This window comes from Leptodactylus fuscus, chromosome 5 (genome assembly GCF_031893055.1).
Source record: "Leptodactylus fuscus isolate aLepFus1 chromosome 5, aLepFus1.hap2, whole genome shotgun sequence".
Classification (NCBI taxonomy): domain Eukaryota; kingdom Metazoa; phylum Chordata; class Amphibia; order Anura; family Leptodactylidae; genus Leptodactylus; species Leptodactylus fuscus.
The window spans coordinates 116,056,904-116,084,514 of record NC_134269.1 but is presented as its reverse complement, the minus strand read 5'-3'; the positions used below and the strand labels follow the sequence as shown (position 1 = coordinate 116,084,514).

At 38.5% G+C, this 27,611-nt stretch overlaps 1 protein-coding gene across 1 annotated transcript in view; it reads right to left on the bottom strand.

Annotated features, from left to right (window-relative positions):
* The window catches only part of GSAP (gamma-secretase activating protein), a 51,191-nt gene that overhangs the window by 9,623 nt on the left and 13,957 nt on the right, over positions 1 to 27,611 (bottom strand). Inside the window, exons 6-21 of the mRNA XM_075274139.1 lie at positions 27,277 to 27,365; positions 25,527 to 25,596; positions 24,105 to 24,154; positions 23,789 to 23,893; positions 15,846 to 15,905; positions 14,619 to 14,662; positions 14,424 to 14,512; positions 12,653 to 12,730; positions 11,639 to 11,716; positions 10,977 to 11,069; positions 7,188 to 7,408; positions 6,269 to 6,338; positions 4,328 to 4,410; positions 3,391 to 3,444; positions 2,809 to 2,937; positions 1,171 to 1,229 (exon numbers count right to left, since the gene is read on the bottom strand). Of these exons, the coding sequence (XP_075130240.1) occupies positions 1,171 to 1,229; positions 2,809 to 2,937; positions 3,391 to 3,444; positions 4,328 to 4,410; positions 6,269 to 6,338; positions 7,188 to 7,408; positions 10,977 to 11,069; positions 11,639 to 11,716; positions 12,653 to 12,730; positions 14,424 to 14,512; positions 14,619 to 14,662; positions 15,846 to 15,905; positions 23,789 to 23,893; positions 24,105 to 24,154; positions 25,527 to 25,596; positions 27,277 to 27,365 (1,372 nt within the window). The remainder of the gene's footprint in view (positions 1 to 1,170; positions 1,230 to 2,808; positions 2,938 to 3,390; positions 3,445 to 4,327; positions 4,411 to 6,268; positions 6,339 to 7,187; positions 7,409 to 10,976; positions 11,070 to 11,638; positions 11,717 to 12,652; positions 12,731 to 14,423; positions 14,513 to 14,618; positions 14,663 to 15,845; positions 15,906 to 23,788; positions 23,894 to 24,104; positions 24,155 to 25,526; positions 25,597 to 27,276; positions 27,366 to 27,611) is intronic.

Here is a 27,611-nt window from a genome sequence, read left to right as displayed (position 1 = left end):
GTTGGCTGTTCAGCACATTGCTGCAGTTGATGGTTTGCCTGCTTCGGCGTTTCGGGAGCGCTTAAGCTGTCCTGCTGCTGAACTTGTTCCTCACGCCGTGCCTGTGATTGTTCTGGCATCTCAGCAGCTCGCTGGGAGGCCATATAATGAGTGTGTTGTTGGCGTCAAGGATATCGGGAAGAAACATCAGGAGTATTTTACTATTGTTCATTGCTCCCCTCCCTCCACTCCAGATAGAACCAAAAAGTGAAGTTTTCATGCTGTACCCAGAGTTATGCACCTAGAACATAGAACATGGAGCAGTCTGTCATTTGAAAGTCACAAAAGGACTTTGGAATATCCGGAGCTTTAGATATATATTAGACAGTACATGCTTTTGAATTCAGGCTGTACGGTATATGTTCCTGGCAGTGTAAGTGTTAAAAGGATATTCCAGTTACAGCAATTCAGATTAGGTAAGGAGTAACTTGCGGATTGGCAGGAGTCTGCCTGCTGGGACCCCCACAGATCACAAGTGAAACAACATGACGGACAGTGCACTCTGCCCAAAATGTTCTTATAGGACTGCCAGAAATACCCGAATCCCAGCACTGCCTGCAGCGGCCTCATGACTACTTTTGCCATCTGTCCTCTCAATCTTATACAACTATTAAAAATGCTCAACTGTTCAATACAAAGTTACATTTTTATTTTTCTTTGTTCTCCCTATACCTTCCTCAGTTCCTTCTTTTCCCTTCCTTGTTGATCTTTAATCTAGCAATGGGTAGTTTCCAGTTTGGGTGTGCCTACACAATCTGCCTGCCACAGGTGACTGAAACAGTGTCTTACTGCAACAGGCAACCGTGATGTAATGAACACGCCCGTACCATATTCTTAACTCATACTGTATGTATAGGACTTCAACTTTTACAACTTTTTCTAATTTTTCCTATTACTTAAACAGCACTAAATCCATAGCATTGTATAAAAATCAATTACATTGGTTTCTGTACTTTACTGGCTTTATAGTGCGATTTTCTACTCTGTACATGTTTGGAAAGTGGGAGGCAACAGGAATACCCATAGGAAACCCAAAAAAAACACGAAGAACAATCAATGGAACCAAGTTAAAATATTTCATTGACACTTATAGTTTAGGTAAACAACATTATGCTTTACACTTGTACTTACTTTTTTGCATTCTCAAGTATATTCCTTTGATAGACATCATTTCGCTTCTCTAGTGTATCCTGGTAATAAAACATTTACAAAAAGTTATAAAAGCAATAACCACATTTTTTGTAAATTAAAGAGAACCTGTTAAGTTGATTTGAGACAGTAAACCACCCACAGGTCCTAATACACCTGGAATTTAGTGTCCCAATTTGCCCTGTTTTAAAGCCGTCAGTGCCCACAAAAATAAAGCCTTTAGAGAACTGTCCCGACGCCTGCCAACTCTTCACTGAATTTGAGGGCATACACCTTGGCTACACTGTGTAAGTGCCGGAAGTATGGTGCATGTACACTGAAGTTGAGGTGTACTCCTCTAGCTTCAGTGAATAATTACGCCAGTGTGGGGAGTATAAAGGTTTTTTTTTTTTTTCTTTATTGCAGCACGGGTGGGTTTATTACAAGGCGATTTGGTACAATAAACCCCCTGGTCCATTAACTGCAATGAAAGGTTATGGTGAATAAAATAGTTCTAATAATAGGTTCCTGGACATTCCCTTTAAGGGCTCTTCTTTATTCATTCCCAGTTTTTCATCAGCCACAATTCACTTCTATTCTTCTATCAATGTATCTGGGACCAGAGCATATTTTTGCAGAACAAGATGCTTTATCACTTTTATTGGTTAAAAGGTGAAATGAACAAAGTTCAGGTGGCTAAAGACCTGGTGACATGTATCAGGGTTTTGGTTTTTTTTACATTATAAAACTACCTGAGGATAAAAAAGGAGATTTGGGGATTTTTATTTTTTTTTTTGCCAGACTTTGGGAGGCAGAGTGGGCTGGCAAACCCTTCCCTTTGGCTAATTGCTTGGATGTTGCTATTGCCATTGACCGCAGAATCTATGGGTTGGAATTGCCGTGGACTGAAGCCATTCATCAATGGCAGCAGTAGCCACATAGATCCATCACACAGTACTAACTCATAACAGATGTATGCCCTATAGCATTAAGGCGTTAAAGAGGATTTGACAGAATTCAAAACATGTCTGTTTTACCAAAGAATTGTATTTTTCATGAAATAACCATTTTGGATCATCATATCTTAGGACTTTGTTGTGCTGTTCCTTTGTCACTGCGGATTTATAAATAAATTGACAAGTGGGTGTTACGAGTTGGGATGTCTTATGTTACCTTGTCTTATCACCCATTTGTCAACGTACGTATAAATATTCATGAACAATAAAAGAAACAGCAGAACAAACAGCTATAAGAAAAGATGTTCCAGAATGTTACCTTATGGGAAATGCAGAAGTTTCTACTATAACAGACATTTCAGGACAGGCGACAAGTCATTATCATATTAAGATTGTGTGTATCATAATGTAATGCTCTTATAGGCAAGGTGTTTAATGGACTTATTTGCTTTAGCCAAATACACCATCTAAAATGCATGAGTATTCACACAAAGTTGGACTTTTTGGATTGGAGTAATACCATAATACTTACAGGAGCATTAGGGAAACCAAAAATTGTGTGAATGTACTTTAAAAAAAAAAAAAAAAAAAATCTAAGACTATTATCTACTGATAATTTACAGAGATTTTCTAGTAAATTGAGCCTTTATCCAACTGCCCCTTAGAAATATAAGGTATAACTTACCACTTCAGAAATCAGTCTGCACCAATCCCTTCTCTGTATGTGGTTATTGTACAGGAATCGTTGCTGGGTATGCTTCATGTATTCAAGTTCTGCATGAAATTTTTCCCAAAAGCCTTTAAACATTCCAGTCTGTTCAGAAAATGGAGATGCTTAATAAAAAGTCTGCAGTGCAAACTATAAGTAAAACATAAAAGTCTAATATTCACTTAATACAGAAGCTGCTTTGTCCCAAGTATACCCAAATAAAGCTCCTCTTACAGAATGCTATTAACCGTTCATATATACTGCAGTACAAATATATTGTGGTCAGCATGAAGTTTTGAGGAAAATCTAAAATATCTCTTTTGCCATTTGCCCAGGATTACGGCCATTATCCATATCCACTGATTCAGTATATCCCTCATCTTAGAACAATTTTAATGTACCAGTGTTTTGTATGAGCTGCACATGATCTCTACTTGTCTTACTGTAGTTTCCTACACATGGGTATAAAGTACCTTACAATATAAACCCTGATCACTTTGGGATTTAAAAAAATAAATAAATAAATAAATAAATATCTCCAAATAAAATAAAACTTGCCTTGAAAATTGGCATATCACTTATGTCAGTTGTACAAGAGACACCATCTATATCCTTAAAATGAAGAAACAAAATGTATATTAGTGTTGCATACACAAATATATATATATATATATATATATATATATATATATATATATATATATATATATATATATATATATATTATCAGGTGAATAAATAACAATTTCAAGTTAGACAATCACACACCACATTAGGTTTTGTTTACAATAATACATTTTCAATTTTATTCAAGCTTTTTTTTTTTTAGCAGAATTAAAAAAAAAAAAAAAAAAAAAAAAAAAAAAAATCATTTTGCCAATGCATTGGGGTTCACATCACCCACACAAGCTAAGGCAAGTTTTTATAGCTAGGCTTTCACTTTGTAATACTGTAATACAGGGCAATACAGATACATTGCCATGTAGAAAATAATAGCACGCCACCTAGTGTTCAATTCTCAGTATGGAAAGTAAATTAAGTTGGAAATGACAAAATAAACTTTAAAATTTCGTTGTTTTTTTTTTTTTTTTAATACAAAAATATCCATCTGTGGCATTGATGCATCCATAAGAACCAACAGTGCAAAAATAGAATGTGTATATATATATATATGTGTCACATACAACTGAAAATGATGCCAATGTAAGCGAGGATAGACCCCCACAAAACAAGCCATCACCTGGCTCCATTGACAGAAAAAATAAGTTATGGCTCTGGCCTTTTACCATCCCTATAAGAGAGGTAGACCTTGAACACATCTGTATCAAGGATGGGCTGATACACTGGATTCTGGTGAGAGACATTCTTTTTAAAGGGCAACAAAAGGAAAGTAGATTTTACTGTTTGCTAGCCCAACAACAGCAGTAGGTGACATATATATTATCCAAAGTGAAAGGTTTATGTGTGATTAATCAGTTTTAATCTATCATCTTACCCGACTCCAAAAAGGCACTGAAGTGTAAGGCAACAGTTTATCCAGATACGCCGTTTCCAAGCTAAGTTGCCTATGCAAGGAAGCTAAAGTACACAAAGAAATAAAAGTTTACCTTTTAACAGTACACACATCAGTCCCATATATACATTTATTTTTTTTAAATAAAAGTCAATATTCAATTCTGCTGAGCAGAAAACAATAGTTAGGTTTATTTCTGCGTCGGAGACTCTGTTAGAAGGCACAGAAAAAAAAATGGCAGGACAAAAAGTAGTACAGCATGCTGGGCTATTCTTCTGTTAAAAGTCCAGCTTAGGCTTCACTGGCGTGTATAAAAGGTCTCAATTAAAATGTAACTTCTTAATAAATAAACCTATACAATAAACAAAACAAAAATGGAAATTGTGCTCAAAGTGTAATCTAAAAATGAATAAGCCTAGGTTCACACCTGCGTCTGATTGCCGTTCGGGGATTCTGTTCCCTTTTCTGCTTTAAAAATAAGAGCAAAACTTTGCTCTCCACATTTTTCGGGTGGAAACCCAACAGACCCCATTATAGTCAGAAACCTGAAAGCAGGTGTTAACCTATTGTAACACAAAAGGTTTGGTTCATGATATTATAAAGAACCAAGTCTAGATGTGGTAAACCAGGCCAAAATATACAATCATAGTGTTCTGTCCAGGGCAACTCCCCAGGCTTTACACAATTAGCCCAGATGGGAGATGCCTAGTGGACTACTAACAGAGCAAAAGACTGTCTACAGCCATAAACAAAGATCCTATGCTTTTCCCTTAATATAGTATAATCATGGGTCTGATGGAAAGTGTAAGCTAAATAAATGGTTTTAGACACTCAAAACTTGGTCTAGTTATCTACATTCAGTGAATTAAAATTCCAGGTTCCCAGACTGACACAAGCAATATCCATTGAACACAGTCATGTTCCAGTCATATGAAGGATCTGGCACTATTTTTTCTGGTTTTATAAAGGGAAATAATGTGGACAATGTGGACAGTGCTATACTAATAAATGAAATAAGGTTGTAATGTTTTAGGAACTGTTAAGCTGCTACAAAGCTTTTTGTCAGTCCCAGTAAGAGGACCCGTCCGTATATGAGAACCCATCCATTATCAGTACCCATTTATTTTTTTGTTTAACTGTATTTTTATTGAACATTTTTAACGTAACAAGTAAGAAAACAATTGCAAAGAAGAAAACGGAAATAAGGGAGAAGCCACATCGCCAATCCTGCAACAGGTAACAACATAAAAAAAAACAAAAAAAAAAAAAAAAAAACTGTATTAAGAGGGTAGAATGAAAAACAAGAATGCGGCGGGAGACAAATACACAAGGACAGAGGGGGAGGGATGAGGGGGAATACTTGGTCACAGGCCTCGCAGGACGCAATAGGCATCCCAAGGAGACCAAATTGAGTCAAAGTCCTCCAATGTATTATAAAGGCTGGCCGTCAAAAATTCAAGGCTTCGTAAGTCCTTTATGAGGGCCAAAAGTTCAGTACCAGTGGGGGGGAATAGGACTCTTCCAATGCTTAGCAATAAGGGTCTTAGTGGTGGTGCAGAGGTAAAGAAACAATCTGGAGGTCTTACGGCCAAGGTGTCTGGGTGGGAGGTTCAAAATATAAGTGAGGGGATCTAAGGGGACTCCTTGAAGAAGAAGGGAGTCCGTCAATGCTCTGACTTCTTGCCAAAAGCCCAGGATAAGGGGGCAGGTCCAAAAAATTTTTTATACAGGGTACCATCAGTACCCATTTAAACACCATTAGAGATTATATGAACATCAACATATTTACAAGAATGGTGAAAAAAAACTTTTTTTTTTGTAGAACCCAGCTATCTATTTCTCTCCCAACATCATGTGCACACAAAATAAAGACAAGGGAAAAAGACAAAGGCAACAAAAAGTCCATTAAATAGCCTACAGTACCAATGATGAACTCTTGTATGGGGTCAAAGGCAACACAAGTTGACAGGTTGTCACAGATCCATTCAATAATCTAGAAAACAGAAAGTGGAACAATATAAAGAGCTGCAGAATACTAAAGAGGAGACAAAATTAAAGGGGCTCTATCAGCAAAATCATGCTGATAGAGCCCCACATATGCGTGCATAGCCTTTAAAAAGGCTATTCAGGCATTGTAAAAGTTAAATTAAACTACCCTCCCGTTTTAAAATAATAACTTAAAAAAGAATGTTCTCTACTTACAGAACGTGCACCCTGGGCGGGCATTCAGGGTGCTCCGTCTTCTTCTTCCCCGCCTCTTCTTCCTCTGACGTCTTCGGGTCCCGTCCTCCTCCGGCGCTTGCTCGCGGACACTGATAAAAAAAAATAGCCCGGGCGCATGCGCAGTAGCACGCGGCTTCTACTACGGCTACTGCGCATGCGCCCGGGCTATTTTTTTTTTATCAGTGTCCGCGAGCAAGCGCCAGAGGAGGATGGGACCCGAAGACGTCAGAGGAAGAAGAGGCGGGGAAGAAGATGAAGACACACCCAGAATGCCCGCCCAGCGTGCACGTTCCGTAAGTAGAGAACATTCTTTTTTAAGTTATTATTTTAAAACGGGGGGATAGTTTAATTTAACTTTTACAGTGCCTGAATAGCCTTTTTAAAGGCTATGCACGCATATGTGGGGCTCGATCAGCATGATTTTGCTGATAGAGCCCCTTTAAGTTAGAAGTTCAAAAAAAAAGAAGCTTTATATGGCAAATCCTAATTTTAGTTTTGGTTTACAGTTAATGATAGAAAATATTGTTAAAACACTGCAGTGTGAACAGAACCCTATATAGAATTTGATGGGAAAAAAAAAATAAAAATAAAAAAATTAAGAGCTTTCTTGAAGTATTACCTGGGTCTCCATTTGTGACTGAAGATCTAGATGTAACAAAAAGCAATGTAGTGCTGCCAAGCGATCACAATCTTGTCTACTTTCTGTCAGGAATTTGAGAAGTCGTGCTTGGTTTATAGAAACTGAGAACAGATTTCCTGTACAACATTCTATTACATGATTCTTGAAGACAGTCTCTAAGGGACCTTGGCTGCACATGCCACTCATCTTGGAATCCTCAGCTGAAGAAAAGAAATTTCATTTCACTAATTTTATCAAAATACTGAACATACAGTACATAATTTATGAGCATTTTGTATGGAAATATTAGGGGAATAGCACAGCAAACATTATAACATTAACTCAATGGACGTCACTGAAGCTCGAAGGTTCCTTTCAAGCCATGAGATACATACTGTATATTCAGGGAGAATAACCTTCTGTATAGCTTTTGCTTCCACGTTTATCCTTCATGGTTTACTTGGAGAGGACAAAGACTTTAATGCAAACTAAAGGCGCACAGATATATTCACACTCTGACTTTACGTGAAATTGTCCTTTGTACCTATGAAATGTATGCTTAGTTTTGGAAAGTCTTTAAAGGGGCTCTATCACTAGGAAAAGTCATTTTTAACTAATCACATCCATGCATAGCCCTTAGAAAGTCTATTCTTACCTATAGTATGTAGATTGCCTCAGTGGTTTCTGAATAAGTCCGTTTATATTCATATGCTAATTAGACTAGTGCACACCTCTCTCTGCTGTTTTCTATGAGAGGCTGCTGCTGATGATGATGATGACGACTCAGCTTCCTGTTTGCTTCACACACATAGAAGATAATGGGAGAGAGGAGGCTGCTGGGAACTTCCTGTACTGGCTGGAGGCTCATTAGCATATGAATAAAAACGGACTTATTCAGACACCACTGAGGCAATCTACATACAAAAGGTAAGTGTGGAATAGCCTTTCTAAATCCTATGCAAGCATGTGATTAGAAAAAAATGACTTTTCTCAGTGATAGAGCCCCTTTAAAGGCAAGTATAAAATGATCAAGTAAAGTGCCCCCTACTGGCTAACAAATAAAGCTATATGAAGTACTGGTGCAATGTGCCATTTACACAGTGTGAGGGTTGTGGTGCAAAGTATATAAGATACGCTTACTAAATAGTAAAGACACACTAGATTAGGGCTCGTTCACATCTGCGCCCGGCACGCAGTTATGCAGGTTTCCGTTTCCTGCATAAAACAGAGCAGGATACGGAAACCTGCAGGAGTCTCTCACCCATTCATTTAAATGGGTGAGAAAGCTGTCCGGCCGTGAGCGTTTTACGCTCTCCGCCACGAAACCGGGTTTTTTAATCCGGACACAGAGTCGGACATGCAGTACTCTGTGTCCGGATTAAAAAAAAGCGGCGGAGAGCATAAAACGCTCACCGCCGCTCATGGCCGAAACCCGGTCTGTGCTTTCAGTCTTCTTGCAAGTAGAAGACGGAAAGCACAGAACGGAGTGCTGAACGCAGGTGTGAACCTAGCATTAGTGGTATAGCATAGATGTTCATTTAATGGAAACGTCTCATCCCCACCCCCTCACAGTGGCAGTAATAATATAATACACACAAAATATAGCAACACAGTATTCAACAGAGCGTTAAGAAGACATTGTTACATATTGCACAATAACCTACCGATCTAATTCTTAAAGAGGACCTTTCACCACTCCAAGCCTGTGCAGCTTTCTGCCCCATGTTATAGATGCAGCTGCACAGACTCTGGTACACTTTGAATTATGTATGTAACCCCCCTAGTTTTGGAGCTCTGAGCCCCATTAATTCTGGCGCCCTGTATGTTAATTAAGGGCTTTACTGTCAGAAGGGTGTTTTTGACAATGAAGAAAGCAGCTACGTCAGTCTAACACTGTCCAATTAGCAGTGGACAGTGCCGGAGCTGCTTCTGCTGCATGATCTCGGGAGTTCTCGTGAGATCACGCAGCCTTCTCTTCATAGGACTGCACAGGAGAACTTCACTGACATTGCTACAGGGGAGTAAAGAAACCCCTAAGCAATGAGCATAAGTGCCCAGTACACCCTGTGGACCTAGGTCTGGCCCCTATACAATGAGCATTAACCCCTATAGCCCCTAGGCAACGAGAAGTCCCCTAGCAACAAGCAGTATAGAGGGGTTAATGCTCGTTGCCTAGGGGCTATAGGGGTTAATGCTCGTTGTATAGGGGCCAGACCTAGGTCCACAGGATGTACAGGGCACTTATGCTCATTGCTTAGGGGTTTCTTTACTCCCCTGTAGCAATGTCAGTGAAGTTCTCCTTCATCCATTTCAATACACGGCCTGGATCGCTTCTCCGGGTCTTCTGTGCAGTCCTGTGAAGAGAAGGCTGCGTGATCTCACGAGAACTCCCGAGATCATGCAGCAGAAGCAGCTCGGACACGGTCCACTGCTTATTGGACAGTGTCAGACTGATGTAGCTGCTTTCTTCATTGTCAGAAACGCCCTTCTGACAGTAAAGCCCTTAATTAACATAACGGGGCGCCAGAATTAACGGGGCTCAGAGCTCCAAAACGAAGGGGGTTACATACATAATTCAAAGTGCACCAGAGTCTGTGCAGCAGCGCCTATAACATGGGGCAGAAAGCTGCACAGGCTTGGAGTGGTGAAAGGTCCTCTTTAAATATACTGATACTTCCCATGCACTCAGTGAGGTGTCCATTCAGGATCCATAATAAGCGTCTCAGGGAAAAGAATAGGCATTGGCTTTCCAACCAGGACAATTTCAGATGTATGAATGTGTTATCCTATATGTGTGAATGACTTGTTAAGATATCACACTACTGAAAGTTAGCCATCACCCTACGGAAAGTCCAAGTTAACTTTGCTACATCTGTATTATGGATCCTGTATCGACAGTGCATGGAAGGGTTGGTTATTAACCCTATATTTATCTGCTGGTAGGTTTTATTAACAAGGTTCATATTGCATTATAACTGTTCCAGTTTTATCATAATGTCTGATGCTAGATGTTAAATCTGTTGCAATACTGGGTTAATCTAACTTTTCAGCTCCTGCTAATTGGATGGGTTTATTCCAAATAAATGAGCCAATACTTTGGCAACATAGGCCAATGTTTTGGGGGGTTTGCTACAAGTTAGACCAGAATTTGTATTTTGCAAATCTCCCCCTTTATATTACTAAAACAGTCTTTTTTCCAAGTCATGGATTCCAGATTAGGAAAATGCTAATGCTGGAGGGATGCAGGATTGCTGTTTTGCATATAGACCGTTCAGACGCAATTAACTGTACCCAGTATTGTAAACTTAATGGTTATTAGTTAATTCTTTGTCCAACAAGATCTTTTTTTTTTTTTCTGAAGTCAGGTGCAGCTCCCCCCCCCCATCACACCCTTGTAGACATGAACCAGGAAGTAACACCACTTCCCTACTACTAGATGCTGCACCTACAATGCCTTAAAGAAAAGATTCTCCGTCATGATATAATACTAATGTATTATATCTATGTATCTATCTGTGCTGTAGCGCTTACATACAGATATGCAAGTAAAACTACTTATAACTATGGTTAATAGCTATTAGGAATGCGTGCCAACAGCAGATAAAGCTGCATTGTGCGTTTCTCACGATGCTTCCACTTTGTTCTCGTGATCAGGGAGACCCACAGCAGTCTTACTACTGCCAATAAGACTTTAATGGCATATCCTATTCCATCAGTTTCTAACCCTCTCCTGAGACATCAATCAATTCAACATTATATTGGAAGTTGTGTAAGGAATAAGGCACTTACCTGCTAAAAATAAATGATAACACATCAAGTCTGGATGTCTTGTATTTATCAAGTGTAAAAACTGGTCAGGAAAGTATACAGCAACATAATAGTCTGAAAATAAGAGATGATGTTTTAATAACCTTGTATTCACATTTACTGAGACTTGAAACTGAAAAAAAAAAAACCTGCATAGATCCCTCCTCCCCTTCAGTACTGACAAAGATAACTTTAAACAACAACATTTATTACTGTAGTTTTATTCTGTTTTCTTTATAGCCCTGGCATTTAGTGATACAATCATGCCTAATATGTTTAGGATTATTTTTGTATATTTACATTTATAGGTATAAATAATAGTAATATCTTAGTAATTCGCTTTTTTTTTTTTCTTTAGCCACCTTAGGGGGCTTGAACCTACAGAGACTCCACAGCTGTAGCACCTCTCAGTACTATAAACAGCAGATTTCAGGAAGGCCTTAAATTTGTAAACAAACTGATGAAAACACTTTTACAAATATAAAGAAATGCAGATTTAGCACAGTATTAAACATTTTCTCTGACCCAGATGTTGGGCCCTTGGCAATCCTTTAACAGATGACATCACCTAAGGAAATATCATGAATCATTACGGTAAGTCCCAGAAACCCCCTTTAAGTAAATGCCATTTTAATACATCTTACCAATATTAATTAAAGATACTTTCTTTAGTTGTTTAGGATCTGTCATTGTAGTGCTGACTTTAAATGTCTTACTGCAACCTAAAAGTAAAAAGAAAAAAAAAAAAAAAAAAAAAAAAAAGTTAAGCAAAATAAATTCTGAAATGAGTGAAATTCTTTGAATGAAGTCTTTGTAATTAGAAGTAAATCAATGTATAATATCTAAAAGATCTATTTAACCACTGCTTGCCTGAAGCAAAACTACTGCCCAAAGGATTGTAGTCCAAAAGATTAAAAGGTCTATGCAAAAAGCACAACATATTCTATCAGCTGGACATAGCCCATCTATGTAATACATGGAAAGTCATTTATTTATCTGGCAGTATTAAGGTTTTAGTGGGAAAATAGCAAACAGGCATTTGCAACACTTGGGTCTTAGCAATATATTCATACTGCTTTTCACATTCTGGTCCTGGACCAGGGAAATTAATCCGGTAGTGAAGCTGTTAAAGAGAAAACATACCAGGAGGTGACTTATTCTTTAGATCACATTTTTAAATAGTGTTTGGTGAGGTTTTAAAATTTTCAATATTACTAGCTATTATGCCTAAAATAATGTGATGGACCATGGGCTATAGACAATTGTGTGGAGCAGGCCCTACTGACTTCTACAGGAAAGCGATCTAAGCATGCCCTGTGGCGAGACAGGAGTCACCTATGAATACACACACACACACACACACACACACACACACACACACACACACACACACACACACACACACACACACACACACACACACACACACACACACACACACACACACACACACACCTCAAAATAGGTAATTTTCTCTAAACACATTTCCTTTAATTACACTTCAGCCATAATGGAAGTACACATTAAAATTTTACTGTTTGTAAATTATATCCTGACCCATTGACAGTACTAAGTTTTTATGTATTTATTTTAAAAAAAATTAAAACAAAAAACAGTAAAGTATAAAGTTTTACATGAATAGCTAGAAATATGAATACCTTTATGTAAAAAGGCTACCATGTAAGCAAATTCTTGCAAAACATTTGAAGCTTGATAGTAAAAAAGACACAAACCACCTAAAAGAGAAATTTTAATACTTCAGGTACTTCTGAAACTGTACAATAAAACAGGTGAAAAAAAATACATTACATCCAATAAAAAAAAACAAACAAAAAAAAAAACACAACTATAATATATATATATATATATATATATATATATATATATACACACATACTATATATATATATATATATATATATATATATATATATATATATACACACACACATACACAATAAATATATATATATATATATATATATATATATATATATATATATTATTTATAATGGCTAAATAGGCTACGAAGACGTATAATAAAACATAATACAGTGCTCACCAAAATTAGCAAATCCGTTTGTTCTGAGCTGACCAATAAAGCTTGAAAGTATTGCACAATAAGATGGATCCCCAACTACAAAAAGAGCATTCCATCCTGCCACAGGTAGATAGCGTCTAGTGCAGACCTGGGCAAAGTCCGGCCCGCGGGCCATATCCGGCCCTCTGACTTATTCAGTCCGGCCCGCACAGCTTTGACTAGGGAGGCGTGTCTAGGGGGCGTGTCTTAGTGCCGGCCGAAGATGGAGATGTGGAGCGTGTCATAAAGTACTGAAAGATGTAAGGTGAGATGCAGGGGGGAGAGAGAGAGGGTGTGTGCCTGTCTATATGTGTGCCTGTCTATATGTGTGCCTGTCTATATGTGTGTGAGTGTGTCTATCTATCTGTGTGTGTGTCTTAGCAACCTAGGGGCAGAGATGGAAGGGGAATGTTATACTAGGGCAGAGATGGCAGATGGAGGGGGGGGGGGGGGGACATGAAATGGGGAAAATAAAGGGGGATATGAAACAGAGAGAAATGGAGGGGGGGACATGAAACTGGGGGTAGATGAAGAGGGCACTTAGACTGGGGGGACATTAAACCGTGGAGGAAGCTGTAGGGGGACCTGTCTGCCTCTAGTTGCCCCCAGTTTGTCACCCTCCAGCTACCCCTACGGTTTATTGTCTGCTTCCCGATTTTAATGTCCCCCTCTAGTTGCCCCCAGTTTCATGTCCCGCTCCAGCTGTCAATTTATTGCCCCCCTCCAACTACCCCACTGTTTAATGTCCCCCTCCAGCTGCTCCAGTTTCATGTCCCCTCTAGTTTCCCCCAGTTTATACTGAGGCACCAGGTGAGGGACTTAATACTGTGGGGCAGTTGGAGGGGAACATTATAATGTGGGGACATATAATGTACAGGTGACTGTAGGAGGATTATACTGTGTGGGGGGGCATGGAAAGATGATTGGGAATGGGCGGAGTCAACATAGAAGTGGGTGGAGCTAAATTTGCCGTGGCGCGGCCCTCTAGCATAGTTTCAATTTCTTATACGGCCCCATGGGAAAATTAATTGCCCACCACTGGTCTAGTGCATGTATTAAATATTAATTGAGGGTAAAAAAAAAATAGGCCAACCTGTTGGTTTTAACTGACCCTGATGTGATTAATTTGTTCAAACCCCAATACAGATTGGCTTGATGTTCTTTACAATTCTATGCTTGGTAGATTGGCATTATAATGACATATGATGTAACTTGTGGGGCCACAATACTGCTAAGGCATCCATCAAGGTAGCTTCAACATGCCATTGCACCATAATGAGGGTTGAGTAGACAACACAACCATGAGTAGGTTGGCTTCTTAACGCAAACTTCTCAAACTTTTACCGTACCTGCTTTATTTCTAAACACCTGTAGATTTTGAGACACACTTTTTCTCCTTCCCCTTTCTTCTGGAGAATCAAATCCCAAATTGACCAAGCTAGAGCAGAACATAAATAATAGGAGTCACAATTTTAACACTAAAGTGATTAAAAAAATAAAATAAAATTTAGAAAGGTGCTGGAAGAGACATATTCAATACTTGCCTCACACCTTGGTCAACTAAGGAGATTTCAAGTGGAATTTCAAGCTTCAATAAAAACAAATAAAAGGAATGTAGTAAGTACATTACATTATGTAACAAACTGTAAAAACCTCTATTTACTATGGTTTTAGTTTTCTGTGAACTGAGAAGTGTTACTTCTATCTATAAAAAAAAAAAAAAAAAAAAAAAAAATGGATGAAAATAGATTAAAATTTTTTTTAATTGATGATTATCAAAATGTGAAATAAACAGCCCTGTGTACATTTATAGCATATCCATAAATGTATGAATGATGCAAGTCCCAGCTCCCCCTTGCTGCCTGTTGAGGACAGAGAAGTAGCTACATATGGACATGACTCGCTCTATCCACGTCTATGGCAAGAATATGAAAGTAGCTGAGCATGCAAGACAGGTTTTGGAGGACCCCTTTCTGGATGTAGGTGGGGATCTAAGAGATATGATCCACATTTCTTAGCACGTGCGCAGGCACACACACAAAAAAAAAAAGAAAGAAAAAACATATGCCATAAACGCATGTTCTATCAAGCCACATTCTTGTTCAGGTTATGACAGGAGGACTGAATTAAAAATTATGAATTATTGAAGTCTTAATGAAGGTTGTTGCAGTTACATATGGCAGCAGTCAGAATCCATCTTGGTCTGTCCTAGAGGTTTCATGTTGTTAGGGTAAGTTCATGCGGGAGTTTTTTGGGCCGGACTTTGATGCAGATTCTGTGTCAAAATCCACCTGAAAAAAATCACCTCCCATTGAAATCAATGGGAGCCAGTCATTTCCTTTTTCCCGCGAGCATTTTTTCCTGCTTGAGAAAAAAAAATAAAAATAAGACAACATGCCCCTTCTTCAGGAAGATTCCACGGCTGACTCAACTGAGGACGTCTGCCTTGTGACACTCCCTCCCGACTAGGCCCTTTCACTTGGGACTAATACGGAGCGGAATGCCACGACTGGATGCCGGTGCAATCTATGCACTGCACCACATTCCAGTCGTGACTAGCCTTTTTCTGGACCAGATTCTGAGGCGGTCTCCGCATCAAAATCCAGTCCAAAAAACTCCTGTGTGAACTTACCCTTACAGTAACCTCGGCCATCACTCCCTTCAATCTGCTTTCTCACATCGGTCTTAAATATTTAGGTGCCTTTGTCTCAATTAATATGGAATATTTCTAAAAAATAAATAAGTAAAATAAAACCACACACACTACTTACTACAAATTTAAAGTTTCCATCTGGAAAAAACTGGATACAATGTAAAACACAACCTGCACGCTGGGGAGATTAAAAGAAAATATTAATTAGTAAGACTATAAGTTATACCTTATTCATACAAAATCATACTAGTACGCAGTCACAAAAAATATAGTAGTTCTTATTGATTAAACTGAGGTTTATGTAGAACACTAAAATCTAAACAAACACAAATTGATTTTTATACCATTTACTGAAGTTGTAAAATTTGAGTGTAAAATAGCCTTGTATGAAGTTGTCGTGGTTCTCTATTGTACTATAAAATACAGTTACGCACTCTCTAAAAGGAAGTGTTTTGCAATACAAATGGTTGAAGTTTCTCACCGACTGTCAATAACTGGAAATATTCCCCTTTACATTTGAGAGTTTGCTACAATGTCTCAGTGCAGCCAGTTCTATGTAAGCACAAGAAAGTAAACTCACTCCTGTTCTGGCCTTCAAACTGAAAGTGTATGTATTTCATATTAGAGGGAGCAGTACTATTTTTTTTCTAACTATGTCCATCACTTTTTTCTTACCCTATAGATATATTAGCCATTGCCAGTGGAAAGGCAGGCAGCATAAACATTTTCACTGTCCCTTATAGGGATGGGCGGTTATGAGCCAAATCACAATTAATTAAACGTTTTACCTTGATTATGATTAATTAATGATTATTTTTACTTCCTCTTTATGCGCCATACCATGAATTTTGGATTCAGTTATTCACTTAGCAGTTCTGACTGGATAGTTTCCAGTGAGTGACATATCCTTTAGCCAATGGCAGTGAGACTGGATGGTATGGATGCAAAATCATTTACATTTTTCAATTAATTTCCCAGCCCAAGTTACCAACAAGGTTTAGATCAAATTGACAGGCTAAAGGTAGTGCCATACAGTGTGCTGGGTATGGTTATAGCAGCATCCAGTCCACAGGTACATTCACTTTTCAACAAGTGAATCGCCCATCTCATTTTTGGATATAATAACTGGCCGCACAGTAACCGCTAATCTGCAATTCTATTCAGTTTAATTGTTGTTACACTAAGGGTGGTGATACATGGAGTACTGAACATAGATGTTGTAGTCTCATTTTTTAACATCATCTAGCAAAGAATCGGAAAAACAGATGAAACATGGACAACACTTTTTTTTTTTAAATGTAGAGTGTGAGCCCCATATAGGGATCACAATGTACATTTTTTTTCTCATATCAGTATGTCTTTTTGTAGAATGGGAGGAAATCCACGCAAACACGGAGAGAACATACAAACTCCTTGCAGATGTTTTTCCTGGCGGGATTCAAACCCATCAATATGGTTTTTTTTTTTGCCATGCACCAACTTGCATGGCCAAGAAGAATAGAGAAAAGAGAAGAAATGGAGCATGCCACAATCTTATTTCTGTGTATTGGTCCATGAGAGTACCACTTGGATAAATTGTGTGGTAGCGCCCTAAAGCAGAAACTGCCATGATATTGCCAGATTTACATCACCAAGAATCCACAGGTCCTTCACCCAAGATGGGAGAATCTTACATGGAGCTTGAGGAATAAATGATGTAATCTGGAGGCATTATAGACTGGTACTCTGGGAGGGGCGGAAATAGGGAATGATTTGCTGCAGATTGGAAAGTTTGATATGGGGAGAATAAGGTTACAAATAGACTACAGGTGGAAAGGGGGAGACTACCTACCAATAGAAGAGGGAAAGGTTAGGGAGAAACGCTGCTACCAGTGATGGGGTCATGTAGTCGTTGGCACTACTGCATAGGATTGTTTATTGCACAGTGGAGATTGTTTGGCACATGTGGGGAGGCACTTTCTGCTGGACACTGGCACTTAGTGCTCCATGGGAGGTATTGTGTGCTGCAATGTGGCATTTAGTATTGCTATGGATATTTTAGGTGCTGCATGGTAGCATTTGCTTATTGCTCCATGGGAGCAGTTCTTTACTGATTGACCGACCGGGCCAGAGTCAAAAGTTTGAGAAGCCCTAATCTAGGGGAATTGCTTTGTTTAAAAAAATAAATAAACTTTTTTTATACTGTGTCAATGAAACCTAAAAATAAATAGGTCCTGGAATTTTAAGAATTGCCAAGTGGATGTTACAATCATATTAGTCAGAGCAGTCTGGAGCAACAGTCTGACATTATCTGCTCGCAGTGGACAGATTTAGACTGAGTAGCAACACCCCCCCCCCCTCAAGTGGTAACATTATCAACGTTGGCTAGGTATTCCTAACTGTTCAGAAGGGATAACGGGGGGGGGGACAAACAAAAAAAAACAAAACACACAAGCAAACATTCTTAGGGCATTCCCAGGTGGGCTTTACCATTTTGTTTTAGGCCTGTGCAATGTCGGTATGTGTTGTCAAGATTAGCAGTGAAGGGTGGAAATAGAAAAAGAGCCATGTTGGATATGGTTCCATGCCTAGACTTCATGATAGGAACCAGGAATGAGTGGAGTAGCCATGCTAAGGTCAAGGAGGCGGGTTATACCAAGGAACAAGATTTAACCCTATAGAGACACAGCTCAAAAGTGACTTGAGGACCAGGCCTCTTTTTTCAAAACTGACATGTGTCACTTTAAATGGCAATAACTTTGAGACGCTTTAACTTACACAAGTGATTCTGAGATTGTTTTTTCGTAACACATTGTACTTCATGTCAGTAGTAAATTTTAGTCGATATGTTTTGTCTTTAATTATGAAAAAATAGGAAATTTGGTGAAATTTTTTTAAAAAATGCAGTTTTCAAACTTTGAAATTGCAAGCCTTTCAAATAGAAATCCATACTACCCAAATTTTTTCATAAATATAATTAACCATGTCTCTGATTTATGTAGCAGTCAAATTTTAATTACCCTTTCATTTTTTTCAGATATTATAAGGCTTACAAGTCAAGCAGTAATTTTCCAAATATTCAAGAAAATTTCCAAAACACATTTTTCAAGGGACCAGTTCAGTTCTGAAGGGTACTTGAAAGGCCTCTCTAATAAAACCCCCCCGAAAGTCACCCCATTCTAAAAACTGCACTCTTGAAAGAATCCAAAACAGCAGCTAGAAAGTTTCTTAACCCTTTCAGCATTTCACAACAATTACAACAAAATGGAGGTCAAATTTACATTTTTCAATTTCTGTCGCTAATATATTCATTTAGCCCTAGAATTTACACATTTACTAAGGGTTAAAGGAGAAACTGCATCCCACATTTTGTTACACAATTTCTCCCGAACACGATAATATCCCATATGTGCTGGTACCCTAATGTACGGGCACACGGTCGCTCTCAGAGCGGATGGAGCGCTAATTGGATTTTGTAGGCCAGATTTTGCTAGAATACTTTTCAGGCGCCATGTCCCGTTTGCAGAGCCCCCAAGGTGCCAAAACAGTGGAAACCCCCAAAATGTCACCCCATTTTGGAAACTAGACCCCTCAAGGAATTTATCAAGGGGTATAGTGAGCCCTTTGACCCTACAGGTGTTTCACAGATTTTTTTTTACCATTGATATGTGAAAATGAAAAATTACTTTTTTTTATAATAAAATGTCACTGTAGCCCCAAATTTTTCATCTTCACAAGGGGTTAAAGGAAAAATTGCACCCCAAATTTTGTTACACAATTTCTCCCGAACACGACAGTACCCCATATGTGCTGGTACCCTAATGTACAGGCACACGGTCGCTCTCAGAGCAGATGGAGCGCTAATTGGATTTTGTAGGCCAGATTTTGGTACAATACTTTTCAGGCACCATGTTCCGTTTGCAGAGCCCCCAAGGTGCCAAAACAGTGGAAACCCCCAAAATGTGACCCCATTTTGGAAACTACACCCCTCAAGGAATTTACCAAGGGGTATAGTGAGCCCTTTGACCCTACAGGAGTGTAACAGAATTGGCCCAACAAAAGGAAAAGTGACATTTTTTGCTATAAAATGTTGCATTTCCACAAGGGGATAAAAGAGAAAATGCACCCCAAAAATTGTCAAGCATTTTGTCCCAACTACAGAAATGTCCCATATGTGGATGTAAAGTGATGTATGGGCACGCTGTGAGGTCCAGAGCTGAAGGATCGCTATTGGGATTTTGGAGGGCAAATTTAGCTGAAATCTATTTCAGGCACCATGTTGCATTTGCAAAGCCCCTGAAGTGCTAGAACAGTGGACCCCCCCCAAATGACCCCATTTTGAAAACTAGACCCCTCAAGGAATTTATCAAGGGGTTTAGTGAGCACTTGGACCCTACAGGTGTTTCACAGATTTTTTTACCATTGAGATGTGAAAATGAAAAATTACTTTTTTCCAATAAATTGTCCATATTTTTAATTTTTACAAGTAGTTAGAGAATTAAAAGCCCCCCAGTTTGTTACACAACTTCTCCTGAACATGGCAATACCCCATATGTGGTCATAATCTGCTGTATGGGAACATGGCGGGGCTCAGAATGGAAAGAGGGCTATTTGGCTTTTGAGGGCAGTTTTCTGGTGCCATGTTGCATTTGCAGAGCCCCTAAAGTACCAATACAATGGAAACCCCTCAAAAGCGACCCCATTTTAGAAACTACACCTGTCAAGGAATGTATCAAGGGGTATTATCATTTTGAGCCTAAAAATGCTTCCCAAAAATTAATGTACAAAATGAAAATTTTAATTTTTAAAGAAATATGTCATTTCGGTGCCCAATACGTTGCACCCACTTTGTGTTGTCAGAGACCTGCACTCCTAAAACTATTAAGTGGGCCATCCCGAGGGGCAAAAAATTATATATGTGGGTGTAAACTGCTGCTTGGGCACACAGCAGGGCTCAGAAGGGAAGGAGCACTGCGCTTTTTAGCTTTTGGGGTACAGATTTAGAGGGACTTTCTGGGTGCCATGATGTTTTTGTAGAGCCCTGGAGGTGACAGTGAACTGGAATTCCCCAAGAAGTGACCCCATTTTGTAAGCGCAATTTTAGGGTCTCTGTAAAAGTGTCATGGCATCCAAAAAAAACCCCCCAAACCATCTAAGTCTGTGCTACAAAAACCAAATAACCTTCTTCCCTTCTGTGTCTGGCTGTGCCCTAATATCAATTTATACCCACATATGACATTACGTACATTATCCTGGTTACACCAGTATCATACATGTGTCATACATGTGACATAAAATGCAGTTTGGGCGCACAGCAGGGCACAGAAGGGAAGGAGCGCGATGCGGCTTTTGGAGCACAGATTCTGATGTTTGGTATCTAGACGCCATGTCATGTTTGTAGAGCCTGTAAGGTACCAGAAAAGGGGATTCCCCAAAGGAGTGACCGCAGTTTGAAAACTGCACACCTCAAAGAATTTATCAGGGGGTGTAGTGAGTATTAGTATCCCAGACGGGACTGCACAGCGGAGAGGGAATATGTAAGCTGTGCGGAGGACATTGCAAACACCAAATTCCCTACTATGTCCCAGTAGCTCCTATAATTGGGGGAGTCACTCTGGGGGTCACTTTGGGGTCACTTCTGGTATATTTTCCCTCGTAAGCTCTAAATCTGGGGTGTCCCCTGATATTCGCTCGCACAGCTTATATATTCCCTACATGACGCAGCCAGTTGAGTTCTAATAATTTGGCGATTTTTGCGGGTTTTTGTTCTTGCATTACTAGATGCTATATTTTCTTTATTTTTCTGGTGACGCGGCCATATAAGGGCTTGTTGTTTGCGGGATGAGATGTATTTTGTAATGACACCATTTTGGGGTGCCTACAACTTACTGAATACATTTTATTAACTCTTTTTTTGCTGGATTTAAATAAAAAAAAAATCAATTCCGGCATTGCGTTTTACCTTTTAAATTTTTCACCATGCAGCGTACAGTATAAGTAACATATTATCTTTATTCTGCGGGTCGGTACGGTTATGGCGATACCTCATTTATATTATTTTTTTTATGCGTAACTAATTCTGCAGAACAAAAACACATTTGGAGACATAAATCAATGTTTTTTGCATCGCCATCTTCTGAGAGGCGTAACATTTTTATTTTTTGGTTGACAGTGTTGGTTGGGGGCTTATTTTTTGCGGGACAATGTGTGCTTTTTATTGGTACTGTTGTGAGGTGCATTTGACTTTTTGATCACTTTTTATAGCACATTCTGTAAGCTGAGATGGCGAAAAATCACTACTTCCGGCGGGTTTTTTCCGTTTTTTTTCTCCGTCATTCACCGTGTACATTAAATATTGTTTCAGTTTTATTGTACAGATTGTTACGGACGCGGCAATACCAAATATGTATTGTTTTGATTAATTTTTAGGTTTTTTTTTTTATAATTCATTTTCTATAGAAAAAAAGGGTTTTGGGGGCTTGATAACTTTATTAATTGTTTCAAAACTCTATTTTTTTTTCCACTTTTTTTTTTTCCACTTTTTTTTTTTTTAACTTTTTCATGTGTCCCCTATGGGACACTTGCATGAGTGAAGATTGCATCACTGATCCTGTTACAGAGTGAGTCACAGGCTGCAGTAAGAGCCTGCACGTTATCACTCTGTAAACAGGAAGTGAGGCTCGGCTCGTGCAGACGGACGGGACAGCACAGCTCCAGAAGACGCCGGCCAGGATACAAAGGTAAGTGGGACTCAGAGCTGGCTGGGGTGACTAATTAGACCCCTGGCTACATAGTAGGGATACCAGCACCCCCCGATCTCGCAGCGGAGGGTGCCGGGGATCCCTACAAGATCGGGCAACCCGTTGTTTGCCGTGATCATGTTTGATCACGGCAATCAACGGGTTAAAACCCAAAATCAGCACTCATGTCTGATGGAGAGGGATGGAGCAGGATGTTAGGTGTCAGATACAACTAACATCCGCTCCAAGAACGCCCGCACTGCGCTGCGGGGATTGTTTACATCCATGACGTACTATTACTTCATGGGTCGTTAAGTAGCAGACATCCATGAAGTAATAGTACGTCATGGGTCGCTAAGGGGTTAAAGGGGTATTGTTTTGTTTTGAAGAGTAAAAATAAGTCAGGGAACCATGCTAAGAACCATGATTTAAAAGGGATACTATACCAGGGACCAGGAATGAGAGGAAAGTCATAATTGAGGCCAAGAAAGACAGGGACATCTTGAACTAGGTAATGTGCAGGTTGTCAGAGGACAAAGAAAAAGTTGAGACACCCTATGTAGGGCTGGACAATGATGAACCAAAGCAAAGTTATCCATAATTCAAATAATCAATGTGAACTAATTCACAAACTGTTAATTGAGCAGACTGTCAATTTTGGTTATTTTCTGATTAATTGCTCAGACCTACCCCTATAGTTAGGTGTGTGGGTCGGAGTGTCTTGTGTGCAGTACTTGCAGTAGGGTCATGCTTGCTTGCTAGATACTTTATCCTGTATTCTGTATACATTTTTCTTTGGAGAGGACCACCCTCAAGACAATTTTACTGTGCAAATTTGGGTGGGTTCACATGTCAGGAGTAGTGTCAGGTCTGAGGGGTTTTTTTTGTTGTTTTTTTTAAATTATTAAATCTGCTGGATTTCAGCGTCAAGAACTGCATAGAAAAAGTGCAAGAAGGAAACATACTCCTACTAAAAATCCTTTGAAACAGGAAGAGACCATTTATGCATAGCCTGCTCTTTCCCAGAGAACAAAACAGCAAATTCGGAAATTTCTAAATATCATGCAGCAAAGTATTTACACAAGCAACAATAGGTCACACGTTTTTCTGCTTTAGTTAAAGTTATTTTAGCAGCAGTTCTACAAAACTTTAGATGAGAGTATAAAAAGCATGCAGGGGAAACTGGAAACCTATCTATAGACTAATCATACAGCTATTTATTTTTTATAAAGTTTCTTTTCAAACATTTATCATGCCAGTTTATTAAGAAACGGTCATTATCTATAAAGATAGAATTATGTTATAAAATGCTGAACAAGTTAAATATAAGCATAGAATTTACCTTAGGAACAACATAAAATAGCATCTGATCAAGCATATCCCACTGCACCCACACAAAGTCTTCAGCGATTCTCTCCTTGGGAATTGGACCAATATTTTTAATAACCTGAAGCACAATAGATAAAATAAAATGCAACAACACACTTGGCAGTATGTAAGGTTTTAGTAGCTTTTTTTTTTTTTTTTTTTTTTAAGAAAAACCCCAAAAACAAAGAATGAATGAATGAATGAATGAATATGTCAAAAATAAATAAATAATAATAATAATAATAATAATGTACAAATATGTGCTATAAGGATAGATTATAAAACCTTACCACTCCCATTCCATCTTCCTCACGAGTGATCATATGATATTTATCAATATCTGTAAAGAGAATAAATTATTTGGCGGGAGAATTCTTTTAAAAAAAAAGTTAAAAGCCAAAACACACCGAAACAAAGTTTTACCTTAGTGTCACCTGTCTGTTGTTCTGGTCTTCTGATAGATCAGAAAAACAGAAAGGCGGACCGCTAAAATAGTGGCAATTCTAAAACCGAAAGAGGTGGAGTAAAAGCTCGTCTGTGCTGGATTTTCCTCTGCCAATTTTCATACGGACACTGTGACAGAGTCTCTGCTACAGATGTGAACATAGCCTTAAGCTGCAACCTTGAAGTTCAACTTCTCTCTCTGCCTTCCATTTGTAAATCTCATGTGATCCTGCAATAGTGCATGTTATATAATGAGATTGTATAGCCACTGGAGCACTATATTGTTCGGTGTTGTGAAATGTGAAAATGTATTTTATAAAACTTACTTTAGCATGTTGTACAATTCTCTTAAACAGTCCCTAACTTTTCACACAACTTAGTCTCATTTCATAGAGTATGTGATTCTGGACCAAAATGTAATGTACTAAAATAAAAATGTTGCTGATTTCTGCCTGAAAAACCTCCCTAAAGTCTCTGCTAGTTGGCGCCTACCCTCTAGCTAATTTGCTATTGGCTTCTTTGTAATCAGGGAAGTACGTTACTAGATGCGAAGATAAAAGCAAGACTGATCGCAGTGAGTGGGGAGAGAGGATCTGTGTGAAGACACAGTGAATGCAAATGGGAGGGACTGCTTCTCCTCACAGCATGTTTGCAAACAACTTAAGATTCTGCAAACCTCCCAGCTTAAAATGTAAGAAAAGTATTCTATGTACTTGTTTCTTCTGGCTGCTTGGGCGATTACAAATGAAAAATGGATTGTTTTCTTGTGTTTAACAACTTGGATTTGTGTATTTGTCCTGTATGTACAAATCCAGTCACTTGGGCTTTTTCCCAGCTCTTTGTTTGCTATTGTACAATTACTCCTGGCAGAATGACATAACATTAGCATTGGGAATGGGAGGGCAGACTGCTTCTTATGGTACATCCCCACAGCCTTAAAGACAAGTGTAAAGCTAGGTGAAGAGAGAGATCCTGCAAGGAAGAATTTTTTCTCCACTGATTTCAATCTAAAATGAAAATAAGTAGATTGGGTTTCCGTTCTTTGGATCCACTTGGGGACCCGAAAAATGAAAACCCTAACACTAGTATGAACCTAGCCTGAAATGTGTTTCAGCAATAATGTGATTACTAGCAGCAGAAAAAAGAAACTGATAGGACATCATGTATGAAAGACTACAGTCAAAGAACAGACTGACCAGAAAGATCTTGCATATTTCAACTTTTCATGACAGGCAAACGTTACATTTTAGAGATTAGAAAATACTCACATTTTTCTTCTGAAACTACTAGCAGGTGACTTTCATTAGAAGGGTACATATTTTCAGCAGGACATAAAAACTAGAGACAAAATTAAGAGAAAATTCACAGTGCACATATAAACAGACGTTCAATTCCTGACACAGGCATTTTTTTCCGATTTTTGACCCCCCTGCCTTCCACAAGCCACAACTTTACTTTTCTACTCAGAGCTGTATGAGGGCTTAATTTTTTGCAATATAAATTGTTCTTTGCAGTAGTAACAATTAATATTTACATATGATGTACAGAAAAACTAACAATTCACAATGGTGTAGAACTGGAAAAATTGGAATTTGTGCAACTTTATGGGCTTTATTTTTACAGCATTCACTGTGCAGTGAAAATGACATGATTATGGCAATAATAAATTTATATAGTTGCTTTTGTTTGCTTTTTAAGTTTTAACCTCTTAAAAAAATAAAAAGTCTTGAAGTCACCATATTCTTACATCCTTGACTTTTTTAAAAAAAATATTTCCGTGCTTGGGGACGCATAAGGCATCTTTCTTTGCGGGCCAGATGTACTATTTATTTATACAAATTTGGGGACTGCCTACTCATTTTTTTTTTTCTTGCCATGTATGGCAGTGGGAGAAAAAAAGAAAAACAAAAACACACAAAAAACCCCCCAAAACACACACACACACACCAGTTTGGCTCTTTGGATTTGAGCTGCCTATTGAGAGGTAGAATATACACTATATCAGTAGATCTACCACCCCAAACGGGTAAATGAGAGATCAGCTAATACGTATGGCCAGAGAGTGACGTAAAATATTGTTTTTATAGTGCACCTGGCTTTTGGGCATTTATATTTAGTTGTGTGCTTATAATGCACCCACCTGCTCCGTTAATGTAAAAGCTAGTTATAAGCTTATATTGCATTTTCCAGGCAGGCGGATACAATAGCAGATTGTGTGCTTAGATTGCACTAGCCAGTTGTGCAATTATAATGACTAGTTATGAGTTCTACATTGCACCTGCTTGCTGATCCATTGTAATGGTATTCCAAATTATATTAAGAACTCTCTGTTCTCTGAACATAAGCAGCATGTGTGAAGACCTCACTCAACTCCCTATGTATGAAAGGAAGAAAGAAAAGTCTCCCTTAGCATCTCTACCTAGTGTGATAAAGTGACTGCAGATTCTTGAAGTCAATATTGGTATATTATTACTGGGGCTGGAGGGTTGTAAAGTAGGCATTTAGGCAAACTCTACTGTCAGATGAACGCAGCAGAGTGGTGCACAACACACACAAAAAAAAAAAAAAAAAAAAAAAAAAAAAAAAAAGCTCAAACACACGCTAATTCGATTATATATATTTTCTATTTGTGTTTTATTTATTACACGCACACATATACAGACACGCACATATATAAACACTAACAGAAGCACGGGTATATGTAATTTTTTTTGTGTGTGTGTGGTGGCCCTTTAAGAATAGGTTGGTTTCTATGGAAACCTGGTGTAAAGCTGTGTGTATGTCAATTTCCCATTGTAGTGTACTCAGGCTTTAAATAGAGTAAACGGATGGAAATATTTTAAAAGAAGTTTGTATGTCACAATGTCAGCACTTATTGGGTTTCCACTTTTAAAAACAGTTAGATTAGTGGATAGCTCCTTTAACTTTATAGTCCAAAAAGCAAGACAAAACATGTTTGTACACACCTTTCTGAATTTCTTAACATTGGAAATTAATTTAAAAAAGGCAACATCTTACCTGAACTCGAATACAGCCATCAACAGCTTTGAGAACTTTCACATTGTTGATGGGTTTTATTTCAATAAGTAGAGCCAAATATCTGGAAACTAAATAAAACAGCAACTTTAATGTTATATTGAAAATATCAATATCACAGCCTTTTCAAGCATCTGATCAACTGGGGTGTTGAGAGAGACCCCTGTGATTTAATATCGATGTCCTATACCATTAAAATCCACACAAAAAAACAAAAAAAAAAAAAAAAACCCTTCTAAAAGCTAAAAACATACAGGACAGGTCTGGTGTGGAATGTCCATAGGATTGCTGGGTTCAAAGGTTGAACAGTGCAGCTA